Source organism: Chamaea fasciata, unplaced genomic scaffold (assembly GCF_029207755.1).
Source record: "Chamaea fasciata isolate MVZ Bird 193981 ecotype frontalis unplaced genomic scaffold, bChaFas1.0.hap1 SCAF_4, whole genome shotgun sequence".
Classification (NCBI taxonomy): domain Eukaryota; kingdom Metazoa; phylum Chordata; class Aves; order Passeriformes; family Sylviidae; genus Chamaea; species Chamaea fasciata.
In genome coordinates this window covers 22,124,080-22,139,588 of record NW_027094089.1, presented here as the reverse complement: position 1 = coordinate 22,139,588, position 15,509 = coordinate 22,124,080, and the positions used below count along the sequence as shown (strand labels likewise).

The 15,509-nt window shown below is 38.8% G+C and overlaps 2 protein-coding genes across 3 annotated transcripts in view; both read left to right on the top strand.

Annotated features, from left to right (window-relative positions):
- The window catches only part of NUP155 (nucleoporin 155), a 29,235-nt gene extending 26,823 nt beyond the window's left edge, over positions 1-2,412 (top strand). For both annotated transcript variants that reach the window (XM_066181069.1, XM_066181070.1), the window contains 2 exons: positions 533-633; positions 1,847-2,412. In XM_066181069.1, the coding sequence (XP_066037166.1) occupies positions 533-633; positions 1,847-1,985 (240 nt within the window). In that variant the 3' untranslated portion in view covers positions 1,986-2,412. The remainder of the gene's footprint in view (positions 1-532; positions 634-1,846) is intronic.
- A 5,395-nt stretch (positions 2,413-7,807) lies between these two features.
- CPLANE1 (ciliogenesis and planar polarity effector complex subunit 1) overlaps positions 7,808-15,509 on the top strand; it is a 55,490-nt gene continuing 47,788 nt past the window's right edge. Inside the window, exons 1-9 of the mRNA XM_066181068.1 lie at positions 7,808-8,001; positions 8,796-8,928; positions 9,104-9,223; positions 10,034-10,263; positions 10,584-10,690; positions 12,381-12,537; positions 13,302-13,405; positions 13,548-13,730; positions 15,098-15,347. Coding sequence (XP_066037165.1) covers positions 7,921-8,001; positions 8,796-8,928; positions 9,104-9,223; positions 10,034-10,263; positions 10,584-10,690; positions 12,381-12,537; positions 13,302-13,405; positions 13,548-13,730; positions 15,098-15,347 — 1,365 coding nt within the window. The 5' untranslated portion in view covers positions 7,808-7,920. The remainder of the gene's footprint in view (positions 8,002-8,795; positions 8,929-9,103; positions 9,224-10,033; positions 10,264-10,583; positions 10,691-12,380; positions 12,538-13,301; positions 13,406-13,547; positions 13,731-15,097; positions 15,348-15,509) is intronic.

The following is a 15,509-nucleotide window of genomic DNA, read 5'->3' as shown; positions in this document are numbered from 1 at the left end:
AGCTTTGCTTTTTTTACTCAAAGACTTATAAAAAGCCGCATTTTCTCCTCGTGAATAAAATCTGTGGATTTTATTTATTTCAGTCCCAGAGCATGATGAGGAAATTTGTTAATTCTCAGTTCATCCTGAGCTAGTTTAGGATGAAATAGGATTAGAATTGTTATGTTGCAGAAGGAGCTGCATATATTGAATATATTAGTTTTACTTGTTTCCTAATGATTAAAATTTATTGTATTATTACATCTTGTCTGATCCTCTGATGCAGTAAACAAAGATATTTGACTTGTGTGGTAATAGAAAATGGAGTTAAACTTATGTATATTTTCATATGTAATTTAAAATAATATTTAAATGTAGAACTAAACATAGATTAAGGTAGAATTCCAATTTATCTAACTTTTCTGATACAATAAATAAATAATTGATACAGTTGGCAATTCCTGTACACACAACACACTTTTTCTTGTCTTGTCTCCTTAATATTTGTGTCCTTAATATTTTGTGAAGGTTTTTTGTTTGTTTGTTTTTTTAGGATCCATATTGGAGTAGAATGAAAAAGCCTTTGCACCTCTTAGAGTGTATTCATGTATTACTATCAGGATATGTACAGGATCCAAGCAGAGTATCTATGAGGTAAAAGGATAGCTGTATTCTAATGAGTAGTGAAATGTAAAATATTCCAAAATACTTGACTCCAGCAATTCTCAAAGCTTTTATTCTTTCCTTTTGGATGAATTTAATATTTTATTTCTAATATTCTTTATTCAAAACCATTTGGTAGAAACTTGGAGAATTCTCCATTATAAACTGCTTCCACAAAGGTAATTTTCTTCACGTCACTGAAGATCCATGAGAAACTGAGAGGATTATTTTGTAATTTTTGGTAATATACTTTAAGGACTAGTTCAGACAAATCTGATGCAATGTGTGAAGTGGGGGAAAATGAGAATTGGGCTTTTGTGAATGAAACAGTGAACTGTTTCATGCACAAATTCTAGAAGCTCTGAGTTACTCTAGAAAAGAGAAGACCAAACATTGCATGGATCTTCCACAATAGTTTATAAGAGGTTGATGATGAATACGTCTCCAAGACTAAAATTCAGCTTAGTTTACATTAGGAAGAAATTTAGGTGTAATAATAGGAAAAGTTTCTAGGGAAAAAAGATAGCAAAGTACTTGAAAAAGTTGCCTGCATATCATCTCTAGCTTTGACAATTTTTGTTTGAATGGACTATGTGAACTTCAGTCAGAGTTATCTTGTCTCAAAAAAAAATAAAAAGCAGAACAAGGCAAAGTCATGATAACTCTTGTAAACATAGATGTTTCTGTTTCTTTTGAAAAATACACATATAAATTTCCCGTGTTCACATACAGTTTACTTCTATATTTTATTATTTTATTTGTCTTTTATGGTTGGCTGATTTAAATACTCTATTAGAACTTTACTGAATGTTGTCTGATTTTAACACCTGCTTAGATAATACATGAATTAAGACACTTAAACTGCTATCTAAATTGATAACTTATACATTTACCATAATAATACCTAAAGTAGTATTTAAATATTTCACATTGCTATAAAGTGTACTATGTTTTTATAGTTTATATTTAATATCAGATAAATAGTAATGGGTCATTTATTTTCCCATTACGCCCTAGTCATACGCATTAGATTTCAAAGATATATTTCTCTTAATGAATCGTTAAATACTTGAAAGTAGCTGACAGATGTCTTCCTGATATGCTTTTGCATTGCAACTCAAAGAATGCTCATGTTCTAGTTCAGATGAATTCTATGATAGAGGATTAAAAAGGAGCTCATTGTTATTCTGTGTTTTCTTTGCAGGCGACGATTCACAAATGCTTGCTTGGATGCCGTTAGTTGCTATCTTGTTGAACTTCAGTCTATGAGCCCCACACTAACGGTGCAGACTACTATTGGGAATTTTAAATCTCTACAGGCCAAGTTAGAACGGCTTCACTGATTGACTAATACAAGAACAGAATCAGTAGTGCAGGTAATACAAACCGAAATAAAGGTTCAGATGTTGGCACTGAATTATGAACAAACAAATCCTCAGAAAAAAAAAAAAAACCTGAGAGTTTTGTCCTGCCATGGTTATCAAATGTGTGGCCTGTATTCATGCTATTCTAAAAGTATCTACAAATTGTAGAATGTAAATGTGACAGATGGAGCTTCTTTCACTTTTACTACTACTAGGTTTTTTAACAATAGAATGCTTTTTTTTATACTGATGAAGTAAAATACATTGTGTGATCTTTGCATTGGGGATAAAGAATATTTGAAAAATATTTTCTTTGTTTTAAATAATGGGGAAAAGCAAATTATTTCCCTTATTCCATCTTAATATGTTGTATCTGTTAAAACCAAATAAAGAAGTCAAAAAGTAACTTACGTCTATTTTTATTACATGCACACAGACACCAAACTGTATACATACCTGCTGCCCACGGGGTTCTGGATGCAGCCCAGGACACGTTTGGCTCTCTGGGCTGTGAGTGCCATGGCTGGGGCATGTCCAGCCTCTCACCCACCAGCACCCCCAAGTCCTCCTGGGCAGGGCTGCTCTGGGTCTGTTCATGCCCGGCCTGTGCTCATACCAGGGGCTGTCCCTGCCCAGGTGCAGCACCAACACTTGGTCGTTGTTAAACCTCATTAGATTCCCATGAGCCCACTCCTCATCTGCAGACTTGCTGATGGTGCATTCAATTCCTTTGTCGTTAAGGAAGATACTTAATAACGATCCCAATACCAGGGAACCCCTAAGTACACCACTTGTCACTGATGTCCATCAGTTGACCACTGTCCTCTGGATGTGACCGTCAAACCATTTCCTTACTCACTAAACAGATCGTGCACCAAACCCATGTCTCAAATTTAGAAGTATGTGTGAGGAACCATCTGAAAGGCTTTACAGAAGTCCACACAAATGTCATCTGTAGCCCTTCATTTGTCCACTGTAGGAGTCATTCCATCATGAAGGTTACTGAGTTGATCAGGCACGACTTACCCTTGGTGAAATTGTGCGGGTTGTCCCAAACCACCTCTCTGTCCTCCAAGTGCCTCAGTAGAGTTTCTAGGAGAACCTGTTCATGATCTTCCCAGGCATAGAGGGGTGGCTGACAGTTTAGTAGTTCCCAGGGTTGTTCTTTCTTCTCTTTCTAAAGATGGATACACTTTTTTCAGTCTTCATTTGACTATCATGACTTTTCAATTATCATGGAGAGTGGTTGGGAACTAGATCAGACAATGTCCTCAGGACTCTAGGACACATCTCACCAGGTCTTACAGACCTAGGTAAATTCAGGTTCCTTAGGTCATCATGAACCTGATCTTCCCTTGCAGTGGGGGAAGCACTTTGCTCCCCCAGTCTCCATCCTGCTATCCATCGACTCAAGAGGTGTGGGAAGAGGGGTTTCCATTGAAGACAGAGGCAAAAATGCTGAGTACCTCAGGCTTCATCTGTTAACAGTTTTCCATCACTGTTTATCAGGGGGGTTACATCTCTGACCTTCATTTTCTAGGTCACATACCTGTAGAAGCCCTTTCTGTTATTCCTTACGTCCTTTGCCAGGTTAATTTCCAGCTTCTGCTTGGCCTAACTCAACTCATCCCTGCATAACCAATCTTTCTCTCTATTCTTTCCCAGGTTCCCTGTCCTAGTTTCCATTATCTGTGCATTTACTTCTTTCCCTTTAGTCTAACCAGCAGTTCCCTAATCTGCCATGCAGGTCCCTTGCCTCTCTTGTCCAGTTTCTTGCTCCTGGGGATTGCTAGGTCTTGTACTCTATGGAAGACAAAAAAAAAAAAAAAAAAAAAAAAAAGGCATTAGAAGAGGGTTTTAATTCATCAGCCTCTAGGTTTAGGGCCCAGCATGCTTCCTCTGCTCCTTCCAGTGCCTCTCGAGGATGTGGGACCCCCATCAAAGGGCCTTTGTCCAGACAAGGGGAATCACAGGTGTTGGAGAATGAGGGCATCAATTCTGCTGCTTCTCACATGCTGAGTGCTCTGCAGCACCTTTACTATGAAATATGATTGCTCTAAAATTTTGCTTTAAGTACATTTCTTTCCCTCTGAACTACAAAATACATTTTGGTGATTTTAAGCCAGCAAATGCACTCAGCGAAGTAATATAAAAATAAAATCCAACTCTTTTTTCCCTTTTTAGATGAAAAAAGAGGTGAAATACTAGAATTAGCTTTTTTCTTTGTCAGTGTTAAAAACTCCTTACAAAGTATTTAAATAGTAGTCCTGTGCATCCTGGGAAAAATACTTGCTTCTTTCCATATAAAAATACCATCTTCAAGTATTAGAAGTTATCTTCTGCTAAGCTACATTTCATATCAAGGATGTCATGCATTTATTTACCCTGGTCTTGTTAGTGCAGTTCTCTTCACACAATGTCCAAAGTCTTGCCTGATGTATTTAACTAAATTTCAATATTTGCATAAAAATACGTTGTGTTCAGTCACCTTCTGTAATCGATGTGATTACTAAACATTTCTATTTTCTTATTTGGAGAAATAACTGAAAAGCTGGGAACAGACACAAACTGCAGACTTGAAGTTCAGCTCTTCTGGTTTTTTTTTCCAGTTAATGGAATAAGGATCCCTCTGGCAACATTGCAAATTTATCAAAGTAGTAGTATTTCAAAGTATCTCACAAATTACCTCTGATATTTGTCAGATGAGAGCAGGTCATTCCAGTATACATCTAACATTTTGTTTTTATAACATTTGCTCTACTCTCAGATGGAGAAAGGATAGGTTTTGTTTCCAAATTAAATTTGTAGGTATATGGAAAACTAGGATCAGAGAAGAGAAGGGTGGATTTAAGCAGTAGATGAAATAAAGGATGATAATCACAAGGAAGTAACAGACCAACGTGAATTTGAAACATTGCTCATTTACAATATTATCAGTGTATTTTTTTTTCTTCTGTAACTTTCAGTCAAGACTGTCATTCAAGAAAGGTGGCAGAAGGTGGGAACAAGGATGAGTTTCAAAGAATAGCTGCTTTAAGGGAATCAAGGGCATTTCTTCAAGGTGAGGAAATATAGTGACAGCTTACCCTACTTGTATTTCACCTTGCCATGGCTTAACCCCCTCTGGCAAGTATCACACAACCACTTCTCACTCCCACACCCTCTTCCGTAGGATAGGGGAATTGGAAAAAAGGTAAAATCCATAGGTTGACATAACCATTTAATAATTGAAAAAAAAGGTAATGTAGTAACAGTAACAAAAAGGGAGGTAACAAAAAGAGAGGACTAAAACCAAGAAGCACAAGTAAGGCATAATGCAATTGCACATCATGGATTGACGATTCCCAGCATGTCCCTGAGCAGTGATGGGTTCCTCCCACCTAACTCCCTCAGGTTATACTGAGCATGATGTTCCTTCCATGGTGTGGAAAATCCCCTTGGCCAGTTCATGTCAGCCCTCCTGGCCATGTTCCCTCCTGTCGTCTTGTGTACCTGTTCAGTGATGGAGCACAGGACACTGAAAACTCCTTTATATAGAGTAAGTGCTATGGTCCAACAACTGAAGCATCAGTAAGTAATCAACATTGTTCTGCTAGATCAAAAACATAGCACTGTACCAGCTACTTGGAAGAAAGTTAACTTTATCTCAGCTGAAACCGGGACAACCTAAATTCCAGTAATTCCTGTATTATATAGAGAATGCTGATCTCTCACAACTGTGTCTCCTGCCGTTACTCGTGCCCCTCATCCCCAAATACTGATGTTGATGCAAATTGTCCCACATGGAGCCACAGCAGTATGCCCAGTTGCCTGTAGGCTGTTGCCATTGTGTCTGGCCTTCCCCACTGTGGGAGACCTATTAATCATCAAGTCTCCAGTCAGTTTTGTTGACACAAGACTTCACAGAAGCCTAAAATGGTCTGAGTTGGAAGTGACATTAGAGATCAGATAGTTCAAACCCCTCTGCCATATTGCAGGGACACCTTCAACTAGACCAGGCTGCTCAGGGCTCCATCTCACCTGGCGTTCAGTGTTACCAAGGATGAGACATATTCAACTCCTCTGGGTGACCTGTGCCAGTGCACTCCCCACCCTCAAAGAATTTCTTTCTAACATATAACGTAAATCTTTTCTCTTTTAGTTTAAACCTATTCCCCTATGTTCTATACACCCTTGCAAAAAGTCTAATTTTTCTATTTTTTTATAAGCCTCCGTTAAGTACCGATTTGCCTCAATGAGGTTTCCAGAGAACTTCCTCCAAACTGAAAAAGCCATTTTTCTCAGCCTGTCTTCATAGGAGAGGTGTTCCTGCTTTTGATATCGCTCCGTTCCTTTGGACCCTTTCCAACTCGTCAAATGCCCTTGCCGTGCTGGGGACCCCAGAGCTGGATGCAGCGCTCAAGGTGGGATCCCAGCAGAGCGGAGCGGAGCAGAGCAGGGCGGAGCGAAGCAGGGCGGAACGGAGCAGAGCAGAGCAGCTACTCTCCATCATTCTTACGATCCACGCTGCTTTGAATACAGCCCAGGATGCGGGCGGCTTTCTGGGCGGCGAGCGAGACTTGCACCCGTCTTGCCAAGCCGGCATGTTCGGAGACGCAGAGGTAGCCGGCAGTCATCCGCTGAGCCCGGCGGGGGCCGCGCAGCAAGGTCCGCCCTGGAAGGCCCGCCCTGGAAGGCCCGCCCTGGAAGATCCGCCCTGGAAGATCCGCCCTGGAAGGCCCGCCCTGGAAGATCCGCCCTGGAAGGTCCGCCCTGGAAGGCCCGCCCTGGAAGGCCCGCCCTGGAAGGCCCGCCCTGGAAGATCCGCCCTGGAAGGTCCGCCCTGGAAGGCCCGCCCTGGAAGGCCCGCCCTGGAAGGCCCGCCCTGGAAGGCCCGCCCTGGAAGGTCCGCCCTGGAAGGCCCGCCCTGGAAGGCCCGCCCTGGAAGGCCCGCCCTGGAAGATCCGCCCTGGAAGGCCCGCCCTGGAAGGCCCGCCCTGGAAGGCCCGCCCTGGAAGGCCCGCCCTGGAAGATCCGCCCTGGAAGGCCCGCCCTGGAAGGCCCGCCCTGGAAGGCCCGCCCTGGAAGGCCCGCCCTGGAAGATCCGCCCTGGAAGATCCGCCCTGGAAGGCCCGCCCTGGAAGGCCCGCCCTGGAAGGCCCGCCCTGGAAGGTCCGCCCTGACCGCCGGGACCCTCCCGCCGGGAGCCGCGGGGCGCGGGGCGGGGCTGCGGCTGCGCTCTGCGCCGGCCCAGCCCGGCGGCTGCGCGGGGCGACTGCGGGGCGGCGAGGGCGGGGTGCCTCAGCGCTCCGGCTCCGGCGGCCGAGCGGCGGTCTGGGCGCGCAGCACTTTCCGCTGCTTGTGCCCCGGGGGAGGAGTCCGCCCCGGGGCCGCCTCCGCCCTGAGCCGGGCACGGGCAGCGCGGGTTGCCGCGGGTGGCGCCCGGCGGCGGCGGGGGAAGCTGTGCCGCCCCTCGCTCCCCGCGCCGGGGTGAGCGGCTGGCCCCGCGCCGGGCCGCCGCCGCCGCCGCTGCCGCTGCCTTGGGGTTCCTGATCTCCCGCCGGACGAAGGTGCAGGACGTTTCCCTTGTTTTGTGCATTTTTAGAGTTCTTAGCAATGTGCTTGCGGCTTCTCTCTCTCAACTCCTGAGGGAGCGTGGCCCGCACCGCTGGGCAGCCCATCTCCCGTGAGCTGCCCGGAGGAAAATATAGTTTGGAAGTACGGGTGGGTAACAGTTCTCTTATTGTTTTGCAGGAAGCTGCTAGAGATAGTCCAGACTGCGTCTGAATTCTTCTCTGCACCTACCACCAGATAACAAAAACGTCTGCTCTGGTTGTGTTTTGTTGGTTTTTTTCTTTCTTCAGTTTCTCTGTAATTGTGTGAAAAAGCCACTCCTTGCTTTTCTGTATATTGATTACCTAGAGGTTTAGTAAGAATGGAGATTAAGCTAGATGTGCTCATATCTACGTGTATCAAACAAAGAAAACCATGGCCTCGCATATCATGGGTTGGACAGGTAAGTGTAATAAACTCCTTGAATTTTAATTTTATAATACTTTGCACTTCATTTGCTTTAGGAGGATATAAAAACAACCTCAGGAAACATTTTGAGTGACCTTAAGAGTTATAAAATAAATTACTTTAATGTTATTCATCTGAGGCTGGAGATGCAACATTTCTCAGAGAAACATTGCAGTGCCATTTTTTTTTTCTTTACCCAAAGACCAACACCTTAGATGAGATTGTTGTTTTGAGGGTTCTGGTTTTTCATAGACTTTTTTACAGTACATTGTGGGAAATATGAACGATTCTTTTCCCCAATTTCATCCTTCATCTCTTGAAAGACTTACTTTCTTAGACTTCTTTGATAAAATCACACTTAAATTTTTTTCTTCTATGATTTGAATTTAAGTAGGTAGCAATTTAAGGCTGATTTTTTTTTTCTATTGAAGTCACTGGCAATTATCTCACTGAATTAAACACTACAGGACAAGATAACTAATGTCCAATTTTTGTCAATTTTAGCAGGCAGTTTAGCGGAGGTACTTTGAATAACTTTTTAATAATGACTGTAAGATCAGTTTGGTATTTTGAAACCTGTGAATCAAATTCATCGTCACTGTAAGTCCATGCTAGATACAATGTACTATAAAGCAAATGTTCCAAAGAATGAAATTAATATAGCAATTGCTGCCTTGCTGTAGTTTAAAAAGTTGTTTTCCCCTAACATTTTTATCTCTGCGTTATTCTGTAGGCCTGTGTAGAAGATAGCATTTTAAAAACTTAAATGCTCTTTTATTCTTTCAATAGGAAAAAGAGTCTGTTTTTCTCCTCGATGGTAAACATATAAATGAAATTAACCTGGCGTCAGGGAAAACAAAGAAAATCCCTTCACTGCAGTCATTGTTGAAAAATGTGGTTGTCTTAACAACATCAGGAAATGGTTAAGTATAATATCTTATGTATTATAAGCTCAAGTTATTTTATTTGTAACAGTCTAGAAAGGCAGATATGTAAAGGATCTGTGAGTTCACTTAAAACTGGCTAAGATGGAAGAGAAGTAATTTAATTACTTCACAGTAATATCCTTCAAAACTTCTCTCCCTCAATGAATACAGCTGCATGGTTGGCAGGAGTACTTACAACAGGAGAGCTCTTTCTTTGGAATAAAGATCAGGACTACTTGAAAATTGTACCAGCAATCGAAGAGTCCAAGAAAGTAGTAGCAGCAGCACAAGGTAGGTTTTTTCAATTCATCCTGTGAAAAAATGGGATAAAGGGAAAGTTGTATTCCTTTCTTTAAAAGTTACTACATGAGTAAAAACTCTACTCTCACATTGTTTTGCATTTGTATAATTTGTGTGCTAGCTAAACTTTGGCAAATGTCATTTGAGTGGTACAGGTTTTTCATTTAGTAATCCCCTGTAAATAGCTCATTTTCACATATCTTAAGTATATTTTTAATGGTTAATTTTTGACTGTAAAGCATTCTTTGCTCGGTTATCTGTTAGGGCAGATGTACATTTGATGTAAACAGTATATGGATAATTTGAAGCTTATTCTCTAGGTGGGCTTTTATGACAAATGCTAGCTGGAAAGAACAAAATACAGGCACATATTTGTAAACTTAAGTATCAAATATTGTCTTGTATTGGATAGCATCACTGATACCGATATAGATACTGATCTAAAGATAAGTGTTGCACAAGAAATTCTGTCATTTCAGGGAAGATCAGTATTATACTTAGGAGCTAAAAGTAATCCATAGTAGAACACTTGGGCAATCTCAGTAAACATCTCTAATGGTTGAATGTTGTGGGAAAGATAATTCATAGGAAGCATACAGGTGAACATCCATCTGACTTTACTGCTGCCCAAGGTCTGCTATCAGTGATGAAGCTGGAAATTAAAGATACTTAACATGGCAGCTTGGATTTCTTGTTACAGATGAGAAGAGAAATTTCCTTTTTCTGTTCTTTTTAGTTCTGTGTCTGACAAAGCAACAGAAACTATCCTGGCACCTTGTTGTGTTTGTTTGTTTTCTCCAGAGTGTTTAATGAGGTTGTACTTGTATGTATCTGGAGATGGCAGAAAGATACTGTTAATTACTCCTACATCATGCGCCTTTTTGTGGGAGAGCACAGAACATGAAAATACAGTCTTTGGTAAAAACTCTCCTTCTGGGCGTTGGACACAAATTTTACCTGATGAATCAGTCATACTGCCTTCTACTGAAGAAAAAGAAATTGGAGTGGATGCTGCTTTCATACAAAATGAGGTAAAAAATAAACCCTAAAGCAGTAATTTTACTTCTTAGTTCAATTAAAGCCACAAAAGCTAGAGTGAATTTTGAAAGCAGTGCCTCTTCAGCATTTTGCGTAGGCTTAATAATTCGGTAGTAAGAACAGCCATACTGGATCATATCAGAGTTTCTGGCCTACTTACATTCTTGCCAGCCTTTACATTTCTGAATGACAACATTGTGTTATTTAATCTGAATTGTAATAGCTATTGATCTAAATATATACATAATTAAAGAGAAATTTGTGTGTGACAAGCTTTTTGGGGTTGCTTTGATTGTTTTCTCTTTTTTTACAGGTACTAGGTGATTGTTGTTTGTGTTCTTTTGTATTTTACTTTGGTGAGTGTTTGGTGCTCACATTTTTAATTCTTCGATGGCATGAAAATACCTTTAAAAATGTTGGGTAAGTTCAAAGCTATCTGAAGTTACAATGGTGTCAGGAATGTTTAGAGCTGGGATTCAGATATGCAACTGAACACATTTACATGGATGTTCCATTAACCTATGGTTATAAGCACCTACTTATGTTTACATTTGGATGTTTATAATATGCCTTCTGTCATTTTAAAGCAGTTCTTCCCTGTCCTTTACATGTGCCTTGTAAAATGTGTTTAATACAACAGTATTTATTTACATATTCCATACTCATTATTACCTTACACCTAGATAAAACTGGGTGTATTAATCATTCTGTGTGGGTAGCTGTGTATACATATGCCTGTTGGCACACACGTGTTTTAGTTTCCTAGTTTTTTTGCATGATGATGATAGAATATACTTTTCTTGTTGTTTCTTATATTGTTTATATAGCTTATATTTTCTTATATTTCTTGTACTGTGCAATCATGAGTGCTCTGAGTACCTCTTCCTCTTCTTTATTATGTGGATTTGCATATTTTATTGGTTTTCTGTTTCCCTTTTCATTCCTTTTGCTTGATGTGAAAGCGTCTGTGTGAATTTCTTTATCTGAGTTGTGACCAAGTAGTGAAATAGTTATACTGACACAACCACTTAAAAATGCAAGTGAGTAATAATCTGGAGCACATGTATAGTCCATTCCTCTTCCTTGGTGACATATATGTCTATGAGTTTAGGTGGTTATGCCCTTTGCAGGTGTTATTTGAATAACTTGCTAAAATGTTGCCCTGCATGTGATGTGGAACAACTGCTTTTGTTATATGATGTCCTTTTGATACTTAGTAATGATGTCCTCCTTCACCTCTCTTCCGTTTATCAGTGGCATGGTAATTCCTTTGTGGTACTGTATAAAAAAAGAAATAGAGCATAATATACCCAGTGCAGAAACGCATATGTATGTATGTATGGGTATCTAGCTAGCTAGCTATTCGTACCATGGTAATGGCAGCCTGAAATTGTAACTACATTTCTCAGACATCTTACTCATATATTCTTATGCTTAGTTTCATTGCCTGCTGTTGTTTAATTAGTTTTTTCATATTAAAAGGCTTTTTTTTCCTGTCAGTTAGATGGCATACTTCAAGACAGAATCTTTCCTGTGTTTTCTGTCATGTTTTGAATCTTTTTAGGATCACAGAATGGCTTGGATTGAAAAGGACCTGTAAAGGTCACATAGTCCAACCTCCCTGCTATGGGCAGGAACACCTTCCACTAGATTGGGTTACTGGAAGCATAGTCCAAGATGTCATTGAACATTTCCAAAAGTGGGTTATCCACAAATTTTTTGTTCGGAGCCACATACTGTTGATTTTCAAATTCTGAGTATTCCTGTGGTAGATGGTGTTACAAAGTCTGAGGAAGCTGTTCTTGGCTAGAATGCAAGTGCTTCAATTATGTGTCATTGATCACTATATATTTGCATGTTCTAGACTTAAAAATCCCATAAAAACCACATGCCATAAAAATAATTCTTAGTGCTCAGACTTAATTTTTAAACATGGTTAAGTACAAAATATTTTTTCATTTGTAAGGCATTTGAAGAAAAACAGATGTGTTTTTTTAATAGCCCATGCTTTATATGGTTTTGTCTTGCATGGTTTTTACTATATAGGAATAATCTGGTTATGCTAAACAGAGTAACCACATGGTTCTGTTGTCTTTTTGTTGGTATTCAGTTCTTTGCCATACCAGATCCAGTGGGTACAGCAGACTTGTTCTCTTATTAATTTGGTTCCTCAGTGTGTGTCTATAAAGTCAAGAGGAGCTCTGCTGTGTGCATTTGCAAGAGATGGACTTGTGCTTGCAGTAGCTGTAAATCAAACTGATCCAAAGGTATGTATGACAGTGTGTCATTTAAGCTAAGAGTTCAGTTTGAATGAAGTGGTAACAAGGATTTAAAAAACACATTTTTAGGATGATTTTTCAGCACTCATAAGGGGACATGAAATTATATTTACATTGTTATCTATAGCTAAAAACTTTTACTACAACTCACAATTGTGTGTATGTGGTGTTCAGTTAGAGGTTGATATAACATCCTCTTGTCATTTCTAAGCTGTAATAAAAAAGAAATGATTTTGGTTGCTGCATTGTATCTGCAAAGATTCAGGGTGATTCTCAGTCAAGCCTCAACCTAACATGTTCTGGAGTTCCCACTTCATAATGTTATTCCTATTAATAACTCAGAGGTCAAATTTTAATGTACTTTTAATGCTAATGATGACGGGGAATATGGATCAGATTTTTGATGTACTGGGATGATGGGATGATGCAATCTTTCAAAGCTCCAGTTGTTAATTACCAGAAAGACTAAAGAAGAGTGATCTTATTTTGAGTGTTTTAGAAAAAGTTACATTAAAAAGAGTATTTAATTAAAAATTAAGTCTTTAATAGTCCTTAGTTATTTTTTAAGTGTAGAACAACATGTAGAATTTGATAAATGTTCAAATAGTAATAAGTATTGAAATGCAATGTCACTTCTCAGTATAAAGATGTTACCTGTACACCAAATATAATGCATGTTAGTAGTAGACTTTTTTTTACAATAATGACATTTTGATACAAACATTTATGATGTCTTTATTTTTTCTTTCTAGGCAACTCAGGTTTTGTTTTTAAACACATTGAATTTTGTAACTGTTCCGGGTAGCCTTAAGGGTTGTAGTAGCAAGAATAGTATTACCCCATCCAGGTTCATCAGGTCAGTACTTGATGCTGTTTCTGCTGCTGTTATGGATCTTACGGTTTTGTGTTATGGTTGGTTTGTTTATTTTATAACCATTCTAACCCTCTGATGCAGAACTTTGACCGAGAAAAATTGTTTTTTCACCTCCCCAATTTAGATCATACTGGGTTGGCGATATGAGCTGGACTCCTGATAGCCTTTTCTTGGCTTGCATGTTAAAACGTGGATGTTTGGTTTTATTGACATGTATGGGGGAATTGCTGACCTTAATTGCTTCTGGATGCTCTGTGGAATTTGGACCAGCACAGTTTATTCCATTTCATCCACTAATAACATACAGGTAAAAGGGTTTTAAAAAGTTTTTATGTTTCTGTCTCCTGGTCTTACCTTACTTTAATCATATTTGTTATAATTTTGCGTAAATGTTATGTTTCAAATTCACACTTTTGCTTTTCATGTGTCTTTCCAATATCTGTTTCTCATTCATAGTTCTCTTCTATTTCTTATAATGCATTTGTCGTGATGAAAATTGACATTATGACAACGTAAGTATACAAAGTGATTATATATAAAGTGATTTGTTTTCCTAAAAGTGTTTGAATTTATTAGTAATTAAAATTAGCATGTTTCTATGATATAAGAATAAATTAAACTTTAAAAAGTTCTAAAAGTGCAAGTTTATTTTCTCGGCTCATTGCTTAATTTTACATACAGATCCTGATATAAGATACTGTAAATAGCATATTTGCATGGATAGAAAGTAGTTAGGTTTAAAATGTTGTTTCCGGATTCTCCAGATCTAAATTCTGAGATTATGCTTCTGGATGCATGGGAGAGTAGAAGATCTTTAATAACAAACGTTAACATAAACTGAAAGTAACACAGTCTAAATAGAGAAAACAAAATAGAATCTAAACTTTTTTTTTAAATCTTATTGACTTTGCATGACTTAAAACAGGTAGTGTGTGAATATAACAGCTTGTGAAGACATTCAAAGCAGTGTATTACCTTCTTACACTATCTGATAGAAAAATCAGATATTCATGTACTTTATTACATTTTAGTAATGATGATATATTGAATGTATGCAGCCACCTCTTTATCAAATGAATGCAAACAATGTGTTAGGTGGCTAATATTAGAATACATGTATTACACAATCCTCTAGAACTCAATAAGAAGGGATTTCTGTATAAGAAAAACCTTTTTGAAAGACGAGACTTGTGTGTTTTTAATTTTTTTCCCTTGAATATCTGAACTGATGCTGAAATCATAAGATTCAGATTTTCAACAGGTTTTTGTCTTTCATATATGACTTTCTTAGCCTAACCCTTCAAATTTCATTTTAAAGCATTTGTCGTGTCAAATAAGAGCTAGATAAGAAAGTGTGATATAGAAATTTAGAGTCTAATTATGAAAAAATACAATTATTACTAATGCAATAATAAATGGATACTGCAAGTTTGTTTTAATTTATTTAAATTTTTATTAAAAGAAGTTGCTGTTGTAGCAAAATCCTGGCCTCTTGCAAGCATAAATAGTGTTATTGAGAGTGCTCAACCTGAAAAAGTGTAGATACTTCCCTAGAATTCTGAAGGGATTTATTTGGATAGTAGATTGCATGGTATTGCATGTTTTGAAATTATTCTGTTCATGTTTGTTACGTATGGTAGTTGCTTCTTAATTTATGATGTATTCCTATTTTAGACAGCACCGCTCTTGTTGTCGAGATTCCAGCCAGTCTCTTGGTTCTTCAGATTCTGAACGTGACCTCATAAGACAGAGATTCTCTGTTGCTTCACATTCAAGACTACCCTACTTCATTGTCTCTGATGGATACATGATAACACTGCTAAGACTTCCTAACAACTTTTCACCGTCAGGGTTTATAAGATCGTTGTTGCTTGATTCAGCCCAACAGCTTGAAAACATCTGCCGAAAGTTGCTGAAGTTCAAGGTAGGGTTATGAACCATTTTTTAGGTTTTAAGTGAAAACTTCTATGCGCGTGAAAGACTCTAAATTCTAGATCGAGTACCTTTGAATGATAAAGTTTTGAAGTAACCGTATTGATCTGCAAAGCAATGAATACAGATTTCCTGAAATTTTATTTCTTTGATA